This window comes from Miniopterus natalensis, chromosome 2 (assembly GCF_054644295.1).
Source record: "Miniopterus natalensis isolate mMinNat1 chromosome 2, mMinNat1.hap1, whole genome shotgun sequence".
NCBI classification, from domain to species: domain Eukaryota; kingdom Metazoa; phylum Chordata; class Mammalia; order Chiroptera; family Miniopteridae; genus Miniopterus; species Miniopterus natalensis.
In genome coordinates this window covers 169,959,173-169,976,323 of record NC_142082.1, presented here as the reverse complement: position 1 = coordinate 169,976,323, position 17,151 = coordinate 169,959,173, and the positions used below count along the sequence as shown (strand labels likewise).

The window sequence follows — 17,151 nt, the reverse complement described above, 5'->3', positions numbered from 1 at the left end:
AACTTTAGTCTTCTCAGGTCACACCTTTGCCCAAGACCCTCGGTTAGCTTCCCATTGCCTACAGCAAACACCAAAGCCCCAAGAGTGCCTTGTAAGGCCTGAGATGAGCTGGCTCCATGACTGCTCTGACCCTTTGTCTTACTCTTCTCCCTGCCTCCTTCTCACACCAGGCATGCAGATAAGTGCGCCACTGAGCTACCAGGCCTGATAATCATTTGTGCCCTTTCACGTTAGACTGTCCTCTAACCTTATAGCACTCAACCTTATAGCTAGATATCAATGGTCATGGGAAGACAGATACTTTCTTCTGACTTATTGAGACAGTATGGTAATTTTTACATGGTCCTACATACTAATTATAGATTTCACATTGAGTTCATTATCATGAAAAGCTTGGCATCCAGCTTATAGGCCTTTAAAAGACTCTAGGACCTCTTGGAGCAATGTTTAGGCCATACTTTTGAGCTTGTTTGAAAAGTTTTAGGATGCTGAATTTTTTTCAGTGTACTGAACTGAGATCACTAACATGTTGATAAGTATAGTGGGTCTTGTGCAAGTCACCATGACCTGTTTGCAAGGTGGCACTCTGTCCTGTCCCCGCCATCGTGCTCCCTCAAGTCCACTCTCCCCTAATCGTGCACTGTCTTACATGATCCTGACAAGGCATGTCCCCAGCCCTCCCACAGCCACCCTTATGTACAACACCCTGAAGTTTATAGGTTTCTGCTCTGTTTTTCTTGCAAGAATTCATGAGCTCGGATTTTATCTGTTTCTCCTCAGAGAGTTAGATCAGGGAAAGAAGCCAGCAAAGAAAAACAAGGGAGCTAGAAGCCCTCGCATATTAATATTTTGAGAGTCAGTTACTTTCTCTAGGCCTTGGTTTCAAATATCTGTCAAAAGAGGGATGGAAAAGAAAAAAAGTGGGATGAATACTAGTTACCTCCTACGGTCATTATTTTAAACTGTGTGTAAAGTGTCCAGCATAGTGCCTGCAATGGAGTAAGCACTCAGTAGATGGAGGCCTATGTTCTACTGTCAGTCATACATTCTTACCATATATGTTAACACTTACCAGTACTAGGCACCATGCGAGGCACTGAGGAGACATGCTCCCTGCTCTCATGGAGCTTATATTCCACAGTAGAAATCACAAATGCAAGTCGGTGACGAGAGGACAGGAGGAGGGGAAGGAGTTTGCCATCTTTAAAATAGGGAGTCAGAATAAAATTACCCTCCTGCTACTTTTATCTGCTCGTAAGTCATTCCTTTTTTTCTAAACTTTATTTTGCTGTCTGATTTTCCTTTTTTCAAGCCCTACGGTACCTTTTCCTTGGGGTCTAACTGGGGCTCTATCTGGTGGTTTGTGGCTGTCTACATGAGATAAATGATGGAAAGCAATGAGGAAGCATCAGCTTCAGACGCCTTATCCTGACATCTATCTCAAGGGGGGTCCTGTCTGGAAACTCCCATGGATCATTCAAGAAGCCATTTCAAAGCCACAACAGTTTGAAATTGGTGAGAAGAGAAGGAGGAGCGGCAGGAGGAGGAAAGGAAGAAAAAAGAAGGGAATTATTGTCTTCCATTGTACCAGTGGAGACGCTGAAACTAAAATGCCAGTGGCTCCTGGAATACGGGTCCGCCAACGAAAACTCCCAGGGAGCGATTCGAAATGTGGGCTGCTTTCTGCACATTGGGTCATATTCAGTTCAAATGCCCAGATGCAGTAATAAAACACACCCACCAAAGGGTTGAAAATTCCAACACACCTGAAGACTGAATAACCCTATCGGAAAACTTAAAACCAATAAGGTCAAGACTCAGGAAGGAGATTCCAGACAGAATGCAAAAACAGTGACAATAAAATACACAGCCACAGAGTTGTCTCCCCTCTGAAGCTTGACAAGCTAGCGAGTTACTCATCCATACAAAAAGTAATCTATAAAGTGAGGTATTCTCATGCCTCCAAATCCTACAGAGACCGTACCAAATTACATATGCATTATTAAATAGTTAGAGGGAGAATGGAATGCTTTTAAATAATGAGATCACCAAATGTTCCTAGGCACTGGAGCATTACAACATCTGCTCTGAAGAATGAAATATATCAAACGTTAGTCACAAATGCCATTATGCCAAAAGAAAATCTATGATGTTCTAAAGAAGCAATTTGGTGTGGAAAACATCAAGAATATGCGTGGTCTTTTAAAAGAATTGCAAACAGGTCATGGTGACAAACATAACACCCACCATGAGTATAAACATGTTAATGATCTGAGTTCAGTACACTGAAAAAAATTCAGCATCCTAAAAATCTGACAAATAAGCCCAAAAGTGTGCTCCAAGTGTGCCAAAACATTGCTCCAAGAGGTCCTAGAGTCTTTTAAAGGGCTATAAGCTGGATGCCAAGCTTTTCATGATATTGACTCAATGTGAAACCTGTAATCAGTATGCAGGACCATGTAAAAATTACCATACTGTCACAGTGAGTCAGAAGAAAGTATCTGTCTTCCCATGACCACTGATATCTCGCATATACTTTCTTGAGTGCTGTAAGATCAGAAGAGAGTCTAACCTAGAGGGCATAGATCATGACCAGGCCTGGTAGCCCAGTGGAGCATTTATGGGCTAAACAATCTTCCCAGGGTTTGAATCACAGTTCCAGGACTTACTAGTAACATTTCATTCTCTATCTACAATGTAAACATAAAAATACCTACTCCTAAGATTATAAAAATGAAAGCAGCTAATGGTTGTAAAGTGCTAACTATGGTGCCTGGCCCAGTTAATTATTATTGCCACTATAATATTTTTTAGATTTTTATCCATTCAAATATTCCTGCTCTAGCTATTGCTAAAACTGGCTTATAGGTCCACCACCACTGAGATTCAACCCAAAGGATCACTGCAGCCTGATCCCACCGGCCTTCCTGTCTGTCCCACCACCCACCATCTTGACTTTCCACGTGCAACTTTACCAACAGGCAAGCACAGTGCTTTTCTGACACGATGCACCCATCACCAATAATCACCTACTGGTCACACAGGTCTAGAATTTTACTAGAACACACCCAGGAAGAATCACACTCTTCGACTGGAACTAGTCACACCTGTGGATTGACCACACAGGGCCTCCCACTGTTTACTGAATGTGAGGGATAATTTGGTTTACCATGGACAGTAAAACCTACATGGTCACCAACCTCACTCAGCTGGACCCTGTACACTGCTCTGCAGCCTCCTATCTTCCCTTCTATCTCCCCTAGTGGCCAGCCCACTCTTCCACATTCTGAAATCTCCTGTCCCATCAACCTTGGCTATGCCTTCGACCCCCGACTTCATTAAGAAAATCCTCAGTCCCCAGTGAGAATGCCTCCCACTCCATCCTCCCCCCACCAGCTTTCCCACATTGAACCTGCTCTCTCCTCCTCCCCCTGCCCTGGGGGTTTCACCCTCCTGTCCGAGGCCAATTCCCCTGCATCCCAGTCTCTGCCTATTTCTCCTCAAGCTCCTTGCCATACCAAATATCTCCCCTGTCTCTAAGCTCACCCTCCCTACTGGCTCTTTCCATTTAAGATAGAAATATGCTCCTATTTAAAACAGACACACCAAACAAAGCCCTCCTGAGCCCCGCATTTCCTTCTGGCTGCTGCCACTGTCATTCTTGTCACTGCTAAGCTCTCTGAAAGACAACTCTCTAGTCAATGACTCTGCAGGCACAGCTCACCGCCTCTGCACCCACCCACCCCACTCAAAATACTTCCCCTCCCCTCCCCACCATTTCTTTGAAGCTACTCTTATTAAGGTCACAGTCATTCATTCAACAAATAGATACTGAGTTTCTACTATGTATCAGACACGATGAAGGCATCTGGATTATAACAATGAGAAAAGCAATGGTCCTTATTCTCACAGAGTTTAGACAGACTAGTAATCAAGAAATACAATGAAAAACTGAATTATACAGTAGGTGATAGGTGGCTGGTATGTGCTTCAGAAAAAAAAGAAAATGTTTAGCAGAGTATGGGGAAGCAGAGAAGCGAGAGGAAGCAGCTGGGAGCAGTTTTAAATACAGTGGTCAGGGTGAGCCTCACTGAAAAGATGGGACGTACACAAAGACTTAACGTAGGTGAGGGGGCGATCAGACAGAAATCTGGATGGGGGAAGAGCATGTCAGGAAGGGAAACTGCTGCAGCAAGGCCTAAGATGAGGGTGTCATAGCAAAGAGACCAGTGACAATGACTCCCCAAATACAACAGTCTCTCCTCATGTTATGTGACCTCTCTGACTGTTGATGGCTTCGTCTTGCTCGGTCCCTCGCCCTTGCTTGGCCTTGTTTATACCACTCTCGTCTGCTGTACCTCCCGCCTGTCAGGCCACAACCCAATCTCTTTCAGACACCGTTCTTCCTGTTTGCTCCTGGGACAGACCTTAGGGCTCCTCATCTAGTCTGTGGCTCTTCATCCTCAGGGTACAGAGCAGCGTCACACTTCCCTACTCCTTTTGAAGTGAGGTGTGGCCATGTGATTTAGCCAATGAATCATGAGAAGTGACATGTGTCACTTTCAAGTATCAGCATTAAGAGCCACCACGATTTATATATAACTCATCAATGTTGTAATGAAATGATGTTGAACAAAATGGCATTATTCAAGAATCTGCTGTAGTATGGAGGATATGATCTGCATAAATGAATGAGTGAATGATTTCAGCAGATCCCCCTTATCCATGGTTTCACTTTCCATAATTTCAGTTACCCACAGTCAACCATGATCTGAAAATATTAAATGGAAAATTCCAGAATAAACAATTCATTCGTTTTAAATGGCACGCCACAGAACGGTGATGAAATCTCACATTATCCCGCTCCTTCCCACTCAGGACATGAATCATCCCTTTGTCCGGCGTATCCGTGCCGTATACACAGCCTGCTCATTAGTAGCTTATTAGTGGTCTCAGTTATCTGATTGGTTATCAGAGAGAGACAGAGAGACCATATTCACATAACTTTTATTACAGTATATTGTTATAATTGTTTTATTTTATTATTATTGTTGTGAATCTTTTACTGTGCCTAATTTATAAATTAAACTTTCTCATAGGCATGTATGTATATGAAAAAAACATAATATATTTATAGGGTTCGGTACTACTCCCAGTTTCAGCCATCCTCTGGAGGTCTTGGAACGTATCCAAGGATAAGGGGAACTATTCTGCATACACGCACATACATGCAGAAACCCACAGATAAATAGATGAAAGAATCCTAACACCTCAAAGAGAAGACTTGAATTTCTTTCCTATACCAGAAGCAGATGCATGAAAAGTACAATGGAGAGAGGCCTTATTTCTATTTCCATCTTTTTCTACTGCTTCATTCCTACAAGCTGCTGCCAAAATACTCTGAGAGGGTTCATCAGCTGAAAGCAAAGGAGCCGTGGCATTCCCAAATCTTCCTCTGAGCTCTAGTTAAAAGACATACAACTTCACCATGGTAAAGCCAACAGAAGAACAATCTATTCTGATTACGGAAATGGAAGTTACGGGTGTCAAAACAGCGAACAGCAAAAGGTCAACATGAAGAGTTCCCAAGAGAGAGAAGAACAGGGAAAACAGCTTGGAACAGTCTTTCCCATCTTTGTTTTCCCACCCATCTCCTTTCTCATTTTAGTGAAGATTTATTTCCTCTCTTTAATTTAAACATTAATAAACATGGGTTTTAATTACCCTTAAGTGACATTGATAGCAACATAAGATGGTAAATATCAAATGGAATATTTTCTGTCAAATAAACATGCAAAAGAGATTTCGCAAACATTTTAATTATGGAAGATCTGACAAGCAGAACACAACAGCCGACCTCGCTCTAAAAGAGCTGAAACTGGTTCTGACCTGAAAGGATGAGATTTTTCAGGAAATCTGTGCCGTTTCCAGTATCTGTCAGTTTAGTGATTGGAGGATTAATCTTGAGTTGCTTCCCAATAAAATTTCGGCAGGTTATCTTAAAAAGGAAAGATGAAAACAAATACAACTTAGGTATTTATAGCCAAAAATTTGGCTCACTTCAAATGTTTATCTTACTTCTCATTTGTCAAAAGCAGAAAAGAGATACAAAAGGATGCTACAAATAAAAGCTAGCAGAGGCTTTCGGGGGAAAAAAGCAGCTATATAATTTTTCATATTTTTGTACAGCACAGCTGGAAGAGCATTAGGCAAATTATGTAGAGCAATTAGAACATAATTTTCTGATATTCTGTAAGTTTACAGGTCTAAATATATCTTCCATTATGTAAGCTGAAACATATTTAAAATATAGGCTGCTTTTCCAATGGCACATTTTTCCACCCGACTCATAATTAATGCAATTTAAACTTCCCTGGTGAAGCTTTTCAGAACTAACTTTCCCTGTAGTATTTTTAAAATTTAATTTCTAACAGATACTTGAGTGCTAAAATTGTAAAATATCTGAAAGTGAAACATTTTTAAACAGCAGAAAATTCTTTTATAAAAGGCCCAAGATCCTCTTCTCTCTGTCACTCCCTTCCCACTCCTTGAGCTAACCTATTGCCCCAAATACAGCCCTCCCTAACCCCTTCTGCTGTAGCTGCTGCTGCTGGACTGTCCCTTTCAGGGACTTCTATGATGAGATGTAAATACAGTCTAATAAAATGTAAACTCCTTCCCACAGCCTAATAAAGCTCTACTTCACCTAGTCCTTTGCACCTCTTCAGCTTCATTAAACAAATCTTTATTGAGCAGCTATTAGTGCCAGGCACAGCTTCAAACTCAAGGGCTATATGGCAGAGAACAAAGCAAACAAGAATTTTCATTCTTACGGAACTTATTCTAGTGGAAACAGAAAGAAAATAGCAAAATAGAGAAGTACATTATAGAGAATATTGAAGAGTTATAAATGCTATAGAGAGAAATAAAACAAACACCAAACACGCACTAAACTTTAAATAGCATAGTGGAGAAACTCCTCACAGAGAATACGACATTAACAGAAACTGGAAAAAGGCAAGGGCAAAATCAATGTGGCTACTGGGGGGGGAAGCATTCCCAGGAGGGGAGTGGCAAATGCAAAGACCCTGCGGCAGGAATGTCTTAAAGAACAGAGCAGCTGAAACCTGAGGCGGAGTAAGAGCAATAGGAGAGGAGTTGCCAGGGGTTACAGGGGGCTAAGTTATGTAGGGCATTAAGGCCATATTAGGATGCTCACTTTAACTACGAATCAGGTGGGAAGCTACTATTGGGGGAATGACATGGTCTGACTCAGGTTTTTAAAGGTTGTTCTATCTGCTGCATTGAGAAGAGACTATAGGCTGGAGGCAGAGTTTCAGGGAAGTTGGAAGCAAGAAGACTAACTAGGAAGTCACTGCATTGATCGAAGCAAATATAACGGTGGCTTGGATCAGAGCAGAGGTGGGAGAGGTAGCAAGACATGGTCGGGCTCTGAATACGTTTTGAAGGTAGGGGATTTGGCAACCAATCTGAAGTGAGGTGTGAAAGCTAGAGAGGAGTCAGGGGTGTCCCCAAGGTATCTGGCCTGAGCAGCTAGGAGAATGGGGATGTCATCAATTAAAATGTGGAGGACTGCCCGGCCGGGCATGGCTCAGCGGTTGAGCGTCGACCTGGGATCCAGGCGATCAGGGTTCGATTCCTGGTCAGAGCACATGCCCAGGTTGTGGGCTCGATCAATGACTCTCTCATCATTGATGTTTCTACCTCTCGCTCTCCCTCTCCTTTCCTCTGTCTGAAATCAATAAAGGTATATTTAAAATATATATATATATATATATTAAAAAAAAAATGTGGAGGACTTGGCAGAATAGGTTTGTTTCAGATGTGCTAAATTTGAGAAGTGTATTAAATATCTAAGAGACGATGTTGATTAGGTAGTCTGATGATATTTTGATGAGTCAACTTGGTTAGGCTAAACTATGAGGATAGATGGAGGGAAGCACCCATTTTGTAGCACACATACACCTCAACCCAGTTATTCAATCAAACTGTAATCTAGGTGCTGCTGTGAAGGGATCTGGCAGGCACTAATTAAAGTTCCTAATAAACTGACTTTAAGGTAGGGAGATTATCCTAGGTGGGCTGACCTAATCAGGTAGGTCTTTGACAGTGCAGGTGGTCTCCAAATTCCAACCAGCATCCAGGTCTAAAACTGTGCTGTCCCCAGTGGATCCTCCTTCAGTGACTGTCTGTGGGTTAATAGCTTCTGGCCATACCTGTAGGGTTCCTTCCTGCTCATGATCCTGACTGTCTATCCTACAGATTTTGGACTTGCTTAGTCAGCCCCCATGATCATATAAGCCAAATTCTTGTAATAAATCTAGACAGATAGATAGATGATAGGTAGGTAGGTAGGTAGGTAGGTAGGTAGGTAGGTATAGATAGATGATAGATGATAGATAGATAGATAGATAGATAGATAGATAGATAGATAGATAGATAGACAGATAGATGATAGATAGATAGATGATGATGATGAAGATGATAGATAGATAGATAGATGATAGATAGATAGATAGATAGATAGATAGATAGATAGATAGATAGATAGATGATAGATAGATAGATAGATAGATAGATAGATAGATAGATAGGCGGGTAGGTAGATGATAGATGGATGATAGATAAATAGATAGATAGATAGATAGATAGATAGATAGATAGATAGATAGATAGATAGATAATAGGTAGGTAGGTAGGTAGGCAGATAGATGATAGATAGATAGATAGATAGATAGATAGATAGATAGATAGATAGATAGATTGATAGATAATAGATATAGATAGATATAGATGAGAGGTAGGTAGGTAGGTAGATAGATGATAGATGATGATAGATGATAAAGACTAGATAGATAGATAGATAGATAGATAGATAGATAGATAGATAGGAGGTAGGTAGGTAGGTAGATGATAGATGATGATAGGTGAGATGATAGATGATTGATGATAGATAGATAGATAGATAGATAGATAGATAGATAGATAGATAGATAGATGATAGATAGATATAGATAGATGGATGATAGGTATAGATATAGATAAGTGGGTAGGTAGGTAGGTAGATAAAAGATAGATAAATAGATGATAGATAGATGATTAGATAGATAGATAGATAGATAGATAGATAGATAGATAGATAGATGATAGATAGATATAGATAGATGGATGATAGGTATAGATATAGATAAGTGGGTAGGTAGGTAGGTAGATAAAAGATAGATAAATAGATGATAGATAGATGATTAGATAGATAGATAGATAGATAGATAGATAGATAGATAGATAGATAGATAGATGATAGATAGACAGATAGGGCTTACTACTTATGCTTCTCTGATTGAACCCTGACTGATACAGGCAATTAGATATGTCAACACAGAACTCAGGAGAAAGGCCTAGAATGGAGATGTAATTTTGACAGTCATCATCATAAAGATGGTACTCAGACCCAAGCCTGAATCAACTCACCGTGTCAGAGCACATGCACAGAGAAGACAGAGGACCAAGGACAGAGTGCAGGACACACTTAACACTAAGACACTGGGGAGAAGAGGAATCAACGGAGGCAGAGGAGCACCCCTACTTTACCCTCTCCTTTGTCTGCTACGCCACAGCCTGTGGCCTTCCTTATGTCCCATCTCAGGACCTCAGTCCTTCTTCCCTTGGGCTGGAGTGCTCTTTCTCACTGGATGGCTGGTGCCTTCCCATCGAATGCTACCATTTCCAAGAGGCCTTCCGGTCACCCTCGCTAGTTTCTCCTCCCACCCCAGCCTATCTCTAGTCTACTGACCTATTCTGTTTTCTTCAGAGAACTTCCCAGAATCACAAATCAAGTTTACAGGTTTATTATCTGACCCTCCACTCGCCCCTCTGAAGTTAAGCTCCACAAAGCAAGAGCTCAGACTGTACTCTCTCTACACAGAATGTGCAGGAGGCGAGAACATGCAAAGGCTAAAGGGAACCTCTGTGAAAAGAAGCGCATGGAGTTCTGGTGGGGCGGCTGCAACTCACAAGCCATAGACGGTGTGTGGGGCAGGGGCAGGGTGTCAGCCCCCACACGCCCAGGGGCCCTGGGCAGGATACAGGCTGTACAGCTGAATGCAACGGCTCCGATCGTAGGCAGTCGATACATATTTATTAAATAACAAATGGGAGAATTCACTTACTGCTTTCCTCCACCTAACTCAAAGCTCAACATGACTGCCGCAGGTCTTAGGCACTTTTGCCTTTGTGAGCCCACTCCTCCTCCAGAAAATAAATATTAAAAATTATATTTTTTGCTTGTATTGATATAAATATAAATATATGAGTAGGGGAAAAAAACAAAATATTTTCTTTGACCTAAAAGTTGCTGTTCTCTGCTCATTTGAAAAAGAATTAAAACATTTAGTGGGCCCTTAAAAGTACGATGGCTCTACACACATGGTCCTCAGCGTGGGCAATGTATAAATCAGCCGTGACAAGTTTCCCGTGTACAAGGACTTATTTTAGTTTATTCTGTTTATGGGAAATACTGGCCCATAGCTGGCTCTCAATAATGTCTGTTGATCTGAATGATAAAGGACTATGTGAAAATAATATTTATCTGATTCCTAAATCTTGGTTGCATGTGTACTACTAAGAATCACAACTGCATAAATAAAAGAGTCAAACGTACCTTCTCTTTATATTCAGCCTCGTATCTTACACAAGGTTGTTGGGTAATGTCTGGGCCCTCAAACTTGGATATTCTCAGAAGCAGCTGGCGCTGTGCGTACACCAGGAGTGGTGTCACTTGCTCTGTATATCTCTCACTAGACAGGGTAAAGATATGTTAAAAAGCAAACATTAGTGAAAACATGGTTTTTTTTCAGTGAAGTCTGTCACTTGAATTGCCCTTAGAGCAGTACTTACTGTGAAATTATATTGAACTGAATGGCAAGCGATACTAGTGTTTCCCATTTTTCTACCTGATACAAAAGTTCCAGAGATTTTAATACAAAGTCATGGATCCACTTCAAGTCAACCACGTTTACATTATCCAAAGGATGCTCAAAAGTAAGGCTAGAGCCGCCGTTATCATTTTTAATATTTCCATAGCAACTTGGAACACTGAACTCTCCTTTTTCTTCTATAATCTGCAAGTAGCACATTAAAAAAAAAAGTGAGATTTCAGATTTTACTACACTTTTTTTTTTTTTAAACTGAATGTGATATATGGAATTATAATATGGAGAAAACTGAACAGAAAAAAATTAAAATATTTTTATGAAGCAAATGAAAGCCTGATAATGCCATCCAGTGTAACTTCTGTGATGGTGGAAATGTGCTACATCTGTGCTGTTCAACACAGTAGCCATTCAGCACATGTGGCTACTGAGCTACTGAGGTATGACTAGTGCAATGAGAATTTCAATTTCATTTCATTTTAATTCATTTAAGCTTAAATTTAAATAGCCACACATGGCCCTGGCCGGTGTGGCTCAGTTGGTTGGAGTGTCATCCCGTGCACCGAAATGTAGAGGTTTGATTCCTGGTCAGGGCTCAAACCCAGGTTGCTGGTTTGATCCCCAATCAGGGCACGTGTGGGAGGCAACCGATCTATGTTTCACTCTCATATTGATGTTTCTCTCTCCCCTTCCCTCTGCCTTCCTCTCTCTAAAAAAATAATAATAATATTAAATAGCCACATATGGTAGTCATTACTATATTAGCACACAGTGAGGTCTATACTTATTGAACATAGTTACTGAGTTAGGATATTAAACCAATAAGACAAAATTTTGAGGAAAAGTAGGTTTTAATATATATAAATAATTAAGTTTCTCTAATACATTGGTTACATTCATCAGTTTGTAGAATAGTATGTCCAATTCCCTGATGCAAAGGAAATAATTTGGAGAAGGAAATCATTGAGAAGACCCTCTTTTTGCCTAAGTTAAAGAATTATTGTGTAAGTATTGTGTTCCAAGCTTTGAGTGTCCAGAGTACATGCTGAATCTCTGTTATTAGGCGCATACACATCTATGAACAGTATGTTTTCCTGGTTAATGGAGCTTCTCATAATGAAATGTCCCTTTTTATCTCTCTAAATGCTTTTATTTGAAGACTATTTTATCTAATATTAGTATAGCCTCACCAGCTTTTTTATGCTTACTATTTTTATGATATATCTCTTTCTACTGTTTTATTTTCTACCTGTGTGTTTTTTTATATTCAGAATGCTTCTTTTGAGGACAAGTATAGGTGTTTTTCTTTTTAATTCAGTCAGGTAATCTCTGCCTTTTAATTGGGATGTTCAATCCACTTATATTTAATATAGTTATTGATATAATTGGTTGGATTTACTATTTGTCCCATATGTTTTCTATTTGTTTTTGTTCCTGTTCCTTTCTCCCTGCCTTCTTTAGTTAACTATTATTTAGTTTTCCATTTTACTACATTGCCTTTTTAGCTGTATTTCTTTTTTAGTAGTTACTCTAGAGATTATTAAATGCATCCTTAACTTATTACCTTCCACTTAGAGCTAATATTGTACCACTTTATAGCTATATAAAGTATAAAAACTTAGGACAGTTTAATTTTATTTACCCTCCTAGTCTTCTGTGCTATTGCTGCCATATATTTTACATCTGGAAATTACCCCATGACTCAATGTGTTTATATGTTAACTAATTTTCAACGTGTTTAGGATATGTCATGTTTGAATTTTTTCAATTTTATTTTCTTGCTTTAAATCACAGTGTGTAAGATTTTAAATGGTAAATTCTACCAGATCTGAATTAACGGAACAGGGACAGATAAAGCAGTGAAATAAAGATTTTAAAAAACAAGCTTTATGATCTCTCTTTATGTCTGTTTCTTTATCAAAAGATTACAATGAGTATTAAATGCATTAATGTTAGTTTATGTAGAAGCTGGAGCTTAGTAAATGATACTTTCTGTTCCCTTTAAGAAATTAAATTTTCAGGCTAAGATATTTGTAATTAACACCAGTGCAAGACATATATAGTGAACCAAATAATAATGAGAAGCAAATGAAATACAGACAAATCAACTAAGAACTCAAGAATATTACTAATTTCTACTTACCCCAAGCTGCATGGTGCAAAAACACTTGTTAACTGAATACAATAAAAATAAATATCCAAACACTCTTACCTCAATAGAATTGGTATTTTGTAGTTCTATTAACATGTCAATAAGTAGCTCTGCTCCCAGATAGAATGGTAAAACAGAGATACAAAGGAAACCGTCTTGACTAACAGGAAATATTTTATACATGTCTACTGCTTGTTTAAGAAGTATCTGTAGCTCCTGAGTAAAGTTCCAAAGGGTCCGACAGCAGTTCTGAAGCAGTGTCCAAAAGCCGCCACGATGAGCCAGAACCTAAGACCAACACAACATTGAAAAGAACCCAAAGTTCCAGAAGTTACACATCTCTGAACGACTTCATCTTTCTGCAAATATTGTATGTTGGTAATAAAAATAACTAACACCATTTGTTAGGTGCCACTTATATGTGCTAGATACTGTGGTAAGACCTTTACATGCATCATCTTAGTTCCTTCTTACAGCAGCTCCTATGAAGTAAGTATGCACCAGTATTCTATTCAACGTACAGATAAGGAAATGGAGTCATGGAGCTAACTTGCCCAAGATCACAAATCTACTAAATGGTGAGCTGAGCTCTGCACATCAGTGGTCTGACTCCAACACTGTCTTTGTGTAGGTGCTGGGAACGTGGCGGTGAGCAAGAAAAACCAGGTGTGCTTTCCTGCCGCCTCAGGTTATTAGGGGAGACCAACACTAACTGGGTAAGTACACAAATAAAACGTAATTTCATGAATATTAACTGTTGTAAAGAAAAATAAAGCAGAGTTGGATCTGAACCTGACAAGGGTGAGAGAACACCTCCTTTTACACCGGGTGGTCAGGAGAGAAGTCCTCTCTGAGGAGGTGACCTATTGAATGTTCAGTTGAACAAGTCCAGTGAAGCTGGTGATGGGGTGTTGGGTGGGGGAGAACATTTGAGGCTGAGGGAACAGCAAGTGCAAACGATGGGGGACAAACCAGAGGGCTGCGGAGCAAACAAGCTTAGTGCTTTCAAGACCGGAGAGGGAAGAGGAGACTGAAGAAAAGCAAGAGGAGTTGAGTTCTGAGAGGTGAGCAGGACCCAGACCTTCTAGGGTCCTGAATGTCATGGTCAAGGAGATGATGTGGGTTTACTTTACATTTTTAAAGAGCCTCTCTCTCCACACAGAATATGGGGATGTAAGTGTGTTTCTTTCTTGTCTAGAAAGGGTAGATTTCCTTTCATTTTGAGGGGATTGAAGTACCCCTCTCCTTACTAAGAGAAAAAGGAAACTAATTTCTTTGTAGCTAATGAGTCCAATTTGAGTTTAATAATCTATCATATAATATTTAAGAAGAAAAAGAGAAAAGCATACGAGAGAAAACACAAGTGGCCTGTAGACCAAGAGGTCAGGGAGCAGAGGCAGATCTTTCCTGTGGTCTAGAAAGATCTTCCCCGGTGCTGGAGGAAGGAAAGGGGTCTATGGTGCCTGAGGGGGGATCAAGATTCCAGAGAGAAACCCCTGGTGTCACCAGAGAAGCCCATGTCCCAAGTGTGGCAAGAAAGCAGCAGAGGACTGTGTGAATATCCACAAAGTGTGTGTAGGCAGGGACAAAGGCCACCTCTGCTCCAGGTGGATGGATAACTGATGACAAAAGGAGCTCACCCCTCTCCCTGACAACTTGACAGTGCGTAAGACCTCATTCATTACCATGGCAGGCAAACCGCAAAAATGACTGACAGAAAACCCAGCAAATTCAGTCTTAAAATTGAAACTGAAATTACAGATAGTAAGCAGATAAATACAATATATCTTACTCCCCCAAATTTATGGGCTGAGATTTGCTGTCTACCACATTAGCAAATACCAAGGACCACCTTACCATTGCTCTCCTGCAATATAAAAAGATCTTCATAAAATGATCCAAAAGACCCAAATTTGGAGCTCGATCTTTTTCTCTACTACTAAAAACTGTTTGAAAGTCTGAGTCATAAACTGTTTGTGTCTTAGAATCATTTTCGTCACTCATTTTGATATCAATAAATGTCGGAAACTCTTCAGCATCTATGGTACAAAAATAAAGTATAACGTTATTGAAAACAGAGAGTTAAGTTCCAGAAGACACAGCAGGTGACAAGCATCAGGTGAGTAATTCATACAACAATTGCTACATAATTTTGGAGAAAGGACAGGATTATCACACACACACTGAACCAGGAAAGTTTCTAGAGAAGGAAGCACTTAGATTAGGTCTTAAAAGGGTAGGTGTGATTCAGCTATGAGGGAAAACTGTGGAGAGCATTCCAGGCAGGGATGATGGCCCAGGGGTGTCCTGTTTTTTGAGGAAACAATGACAGGATCACACTGTTCCTTAATTTCCCCCCAAACAGGCCATTCCCAGGACACACACACTGGAAGGCAAGTAGCATTCCCCAGAAGTAGGCAGTGCGGCAACCCGGGCCCCTCCTTCTCTTAGAACTCTGCAGTAAATAAGAAGTCTGAATAGAGTATTCTATTGCCCACTTCATGGAAGCTCTTACACAGGGAGCTCGTTTTTAAAAAAACTCAAGAAGCTATATATTATAATCTACATATAAAACTCAGACTCTCTGTGTCTTGGAAATTTACTTTCAAATACTTCAATATTCATAGAATGGCATGCGGGTACCAGTTAAACTTAATCTACACTCTAGAAGAAACCAAAAAGCACGTCAAGTACCTCAAATATGAATCAACATTCCCTGGGCAGTTAGCCAGCATACAGAAGTATCCTGTTCAGCAGTAAGTTACATAGCACGGAAAATACCATTATTAGAAATCTACATAAGAGGGTTTGTAATAGCATAAAGATCTTAGAAATAATTTTTTATTTGTCAAGTGAGTGGTATTTGAGGTAGATGATTGCTTAGAAATAGTGTCATTGGTCCAGATCGAGAGCCCTGTACTCCTGCATCCCTCCATCTCTCAGAGGCCCCTGTCACCTGACCTGATGACAATATTAGTTGGTCCTGCCATCAGAATATTACTGCATTCATCTTGGAGTAAGCTTTCATGGAAGGTGCTAGTTGGAGATGATAAGGCAAGAGTAGACTGTTCTGAGTATAAAATCGGTACTACAAAACAGCCATGTGACTATTTCCATGCCTGCTTGCATCAGCAATGTTTGCTGGAATTTGTTCTGAAACTTACTTCCATTAAAATATAACCCCTGATAGTATGTCTTCACCTATCTGGACCACTGGAGGCTACCAGTACTTCTAAAAGAAAATTATATTTGCTAACTAACCAAACTGTTTTAGGTCAGAACACAATACAAGTATTTGCAAATACATATGATACTACCATAAAAATAGAAAAATTTTAAAATACAGCAAATAAGAGTCCACTATTAAATATCACAACTCAACTCAGTTCCTTGGTCATTGTGAAATGGTGCGTGTAATTCTGTGTGTCTGCCATGGTGTGTGTGTGTGTGTGTGTGTTGTGTTAGTGAATAAAAATCTAGAGGCAATTCGATAGTATATTTATTTATTTTACCTGATGGTAAATTTGTCTTTCTTTTCTTAGCTGAATGAAGGAAATCAAGCATCACTTTATAGTTTTCCAGAGTCAATTTTCCTGTTGGTAATACTGTTCCTGAATTGTACAGTGAGAACATACTAGGATCACATGACCGGAAACTGCAAGGGGGGGATTTTTTATTAAAAAAACAATATAAGCAAAATTGAATTAAATATGTCAAATACAACCTACTTTATTTTTTTAAATATTTGGGAGTTAGTACTCTCAAATTTTGGATCATGATGGATTTGGGCACTTAAGCAAAGCCAAATAATTTTCCATTAAATGTTAAAATTATGCAATGTAACTTTGCTCTTAGGAGATTTAACATCAATATCTATTTTGCTGAAAGGGCCCATGAAAATGGGAATGGAAGATCTATACTCAATCTAAGAGTTCTGAAACAGTCATTTACATCAACTTAAAACCACCTGATCTAAACACAACTCAGTGATCATGCCTACGACATATACCAGTGTGTCTGTTATCAATGCTTGTTTCTTTTTTAAAA

The 17,151-nt window shown here is 39.8% G+C and overlaps 1 protein-coding gene across 1 annotated transcript in view; it reads right to left on the bottom strand.

Moving 5' to 3' along the window:
* Nucleotides 1-17,151, bottom strand: part of CFAP54 (cilia and flagella associated protein 54) — a 214,072-nt gene that overhangs the window by 102,108 nt on the left and 94,813 nt on the right. Inside the window, exons 34-39 of the mRNA XM_016221795.2 lie at nucleotides 16,617-16,759; nucleotides 14,962-15,143; nucleotides 13,165-13,392; nucleotides 10,918-11,141; nucleotides 10,682-10,817; nucleotides 5,890-5,998 (exon numbers count right to left, since the gene is read on the bottom strand). Coding sequence (XP_016077281.2) covers nucleotides 5,890-5,998; nucleotides 10,682-10,817; nucleotides 10,918-11,141; nucleotides 13,165-13,392; nucleotides 14,962-15,143; nucleotides 16,617-16,759 — 1,022 coding nt within the window. The remainder of the gene's footprint in view (nucleotides 1-5,889; nucleotides 5,999-10,681; nucleotides 10,818-10,917; nucleotides 11,142-13,164; nucleotides 13,393-14,961; nucleotides 15,144-16,616; nucleotides 16,760-17,151) is intronic.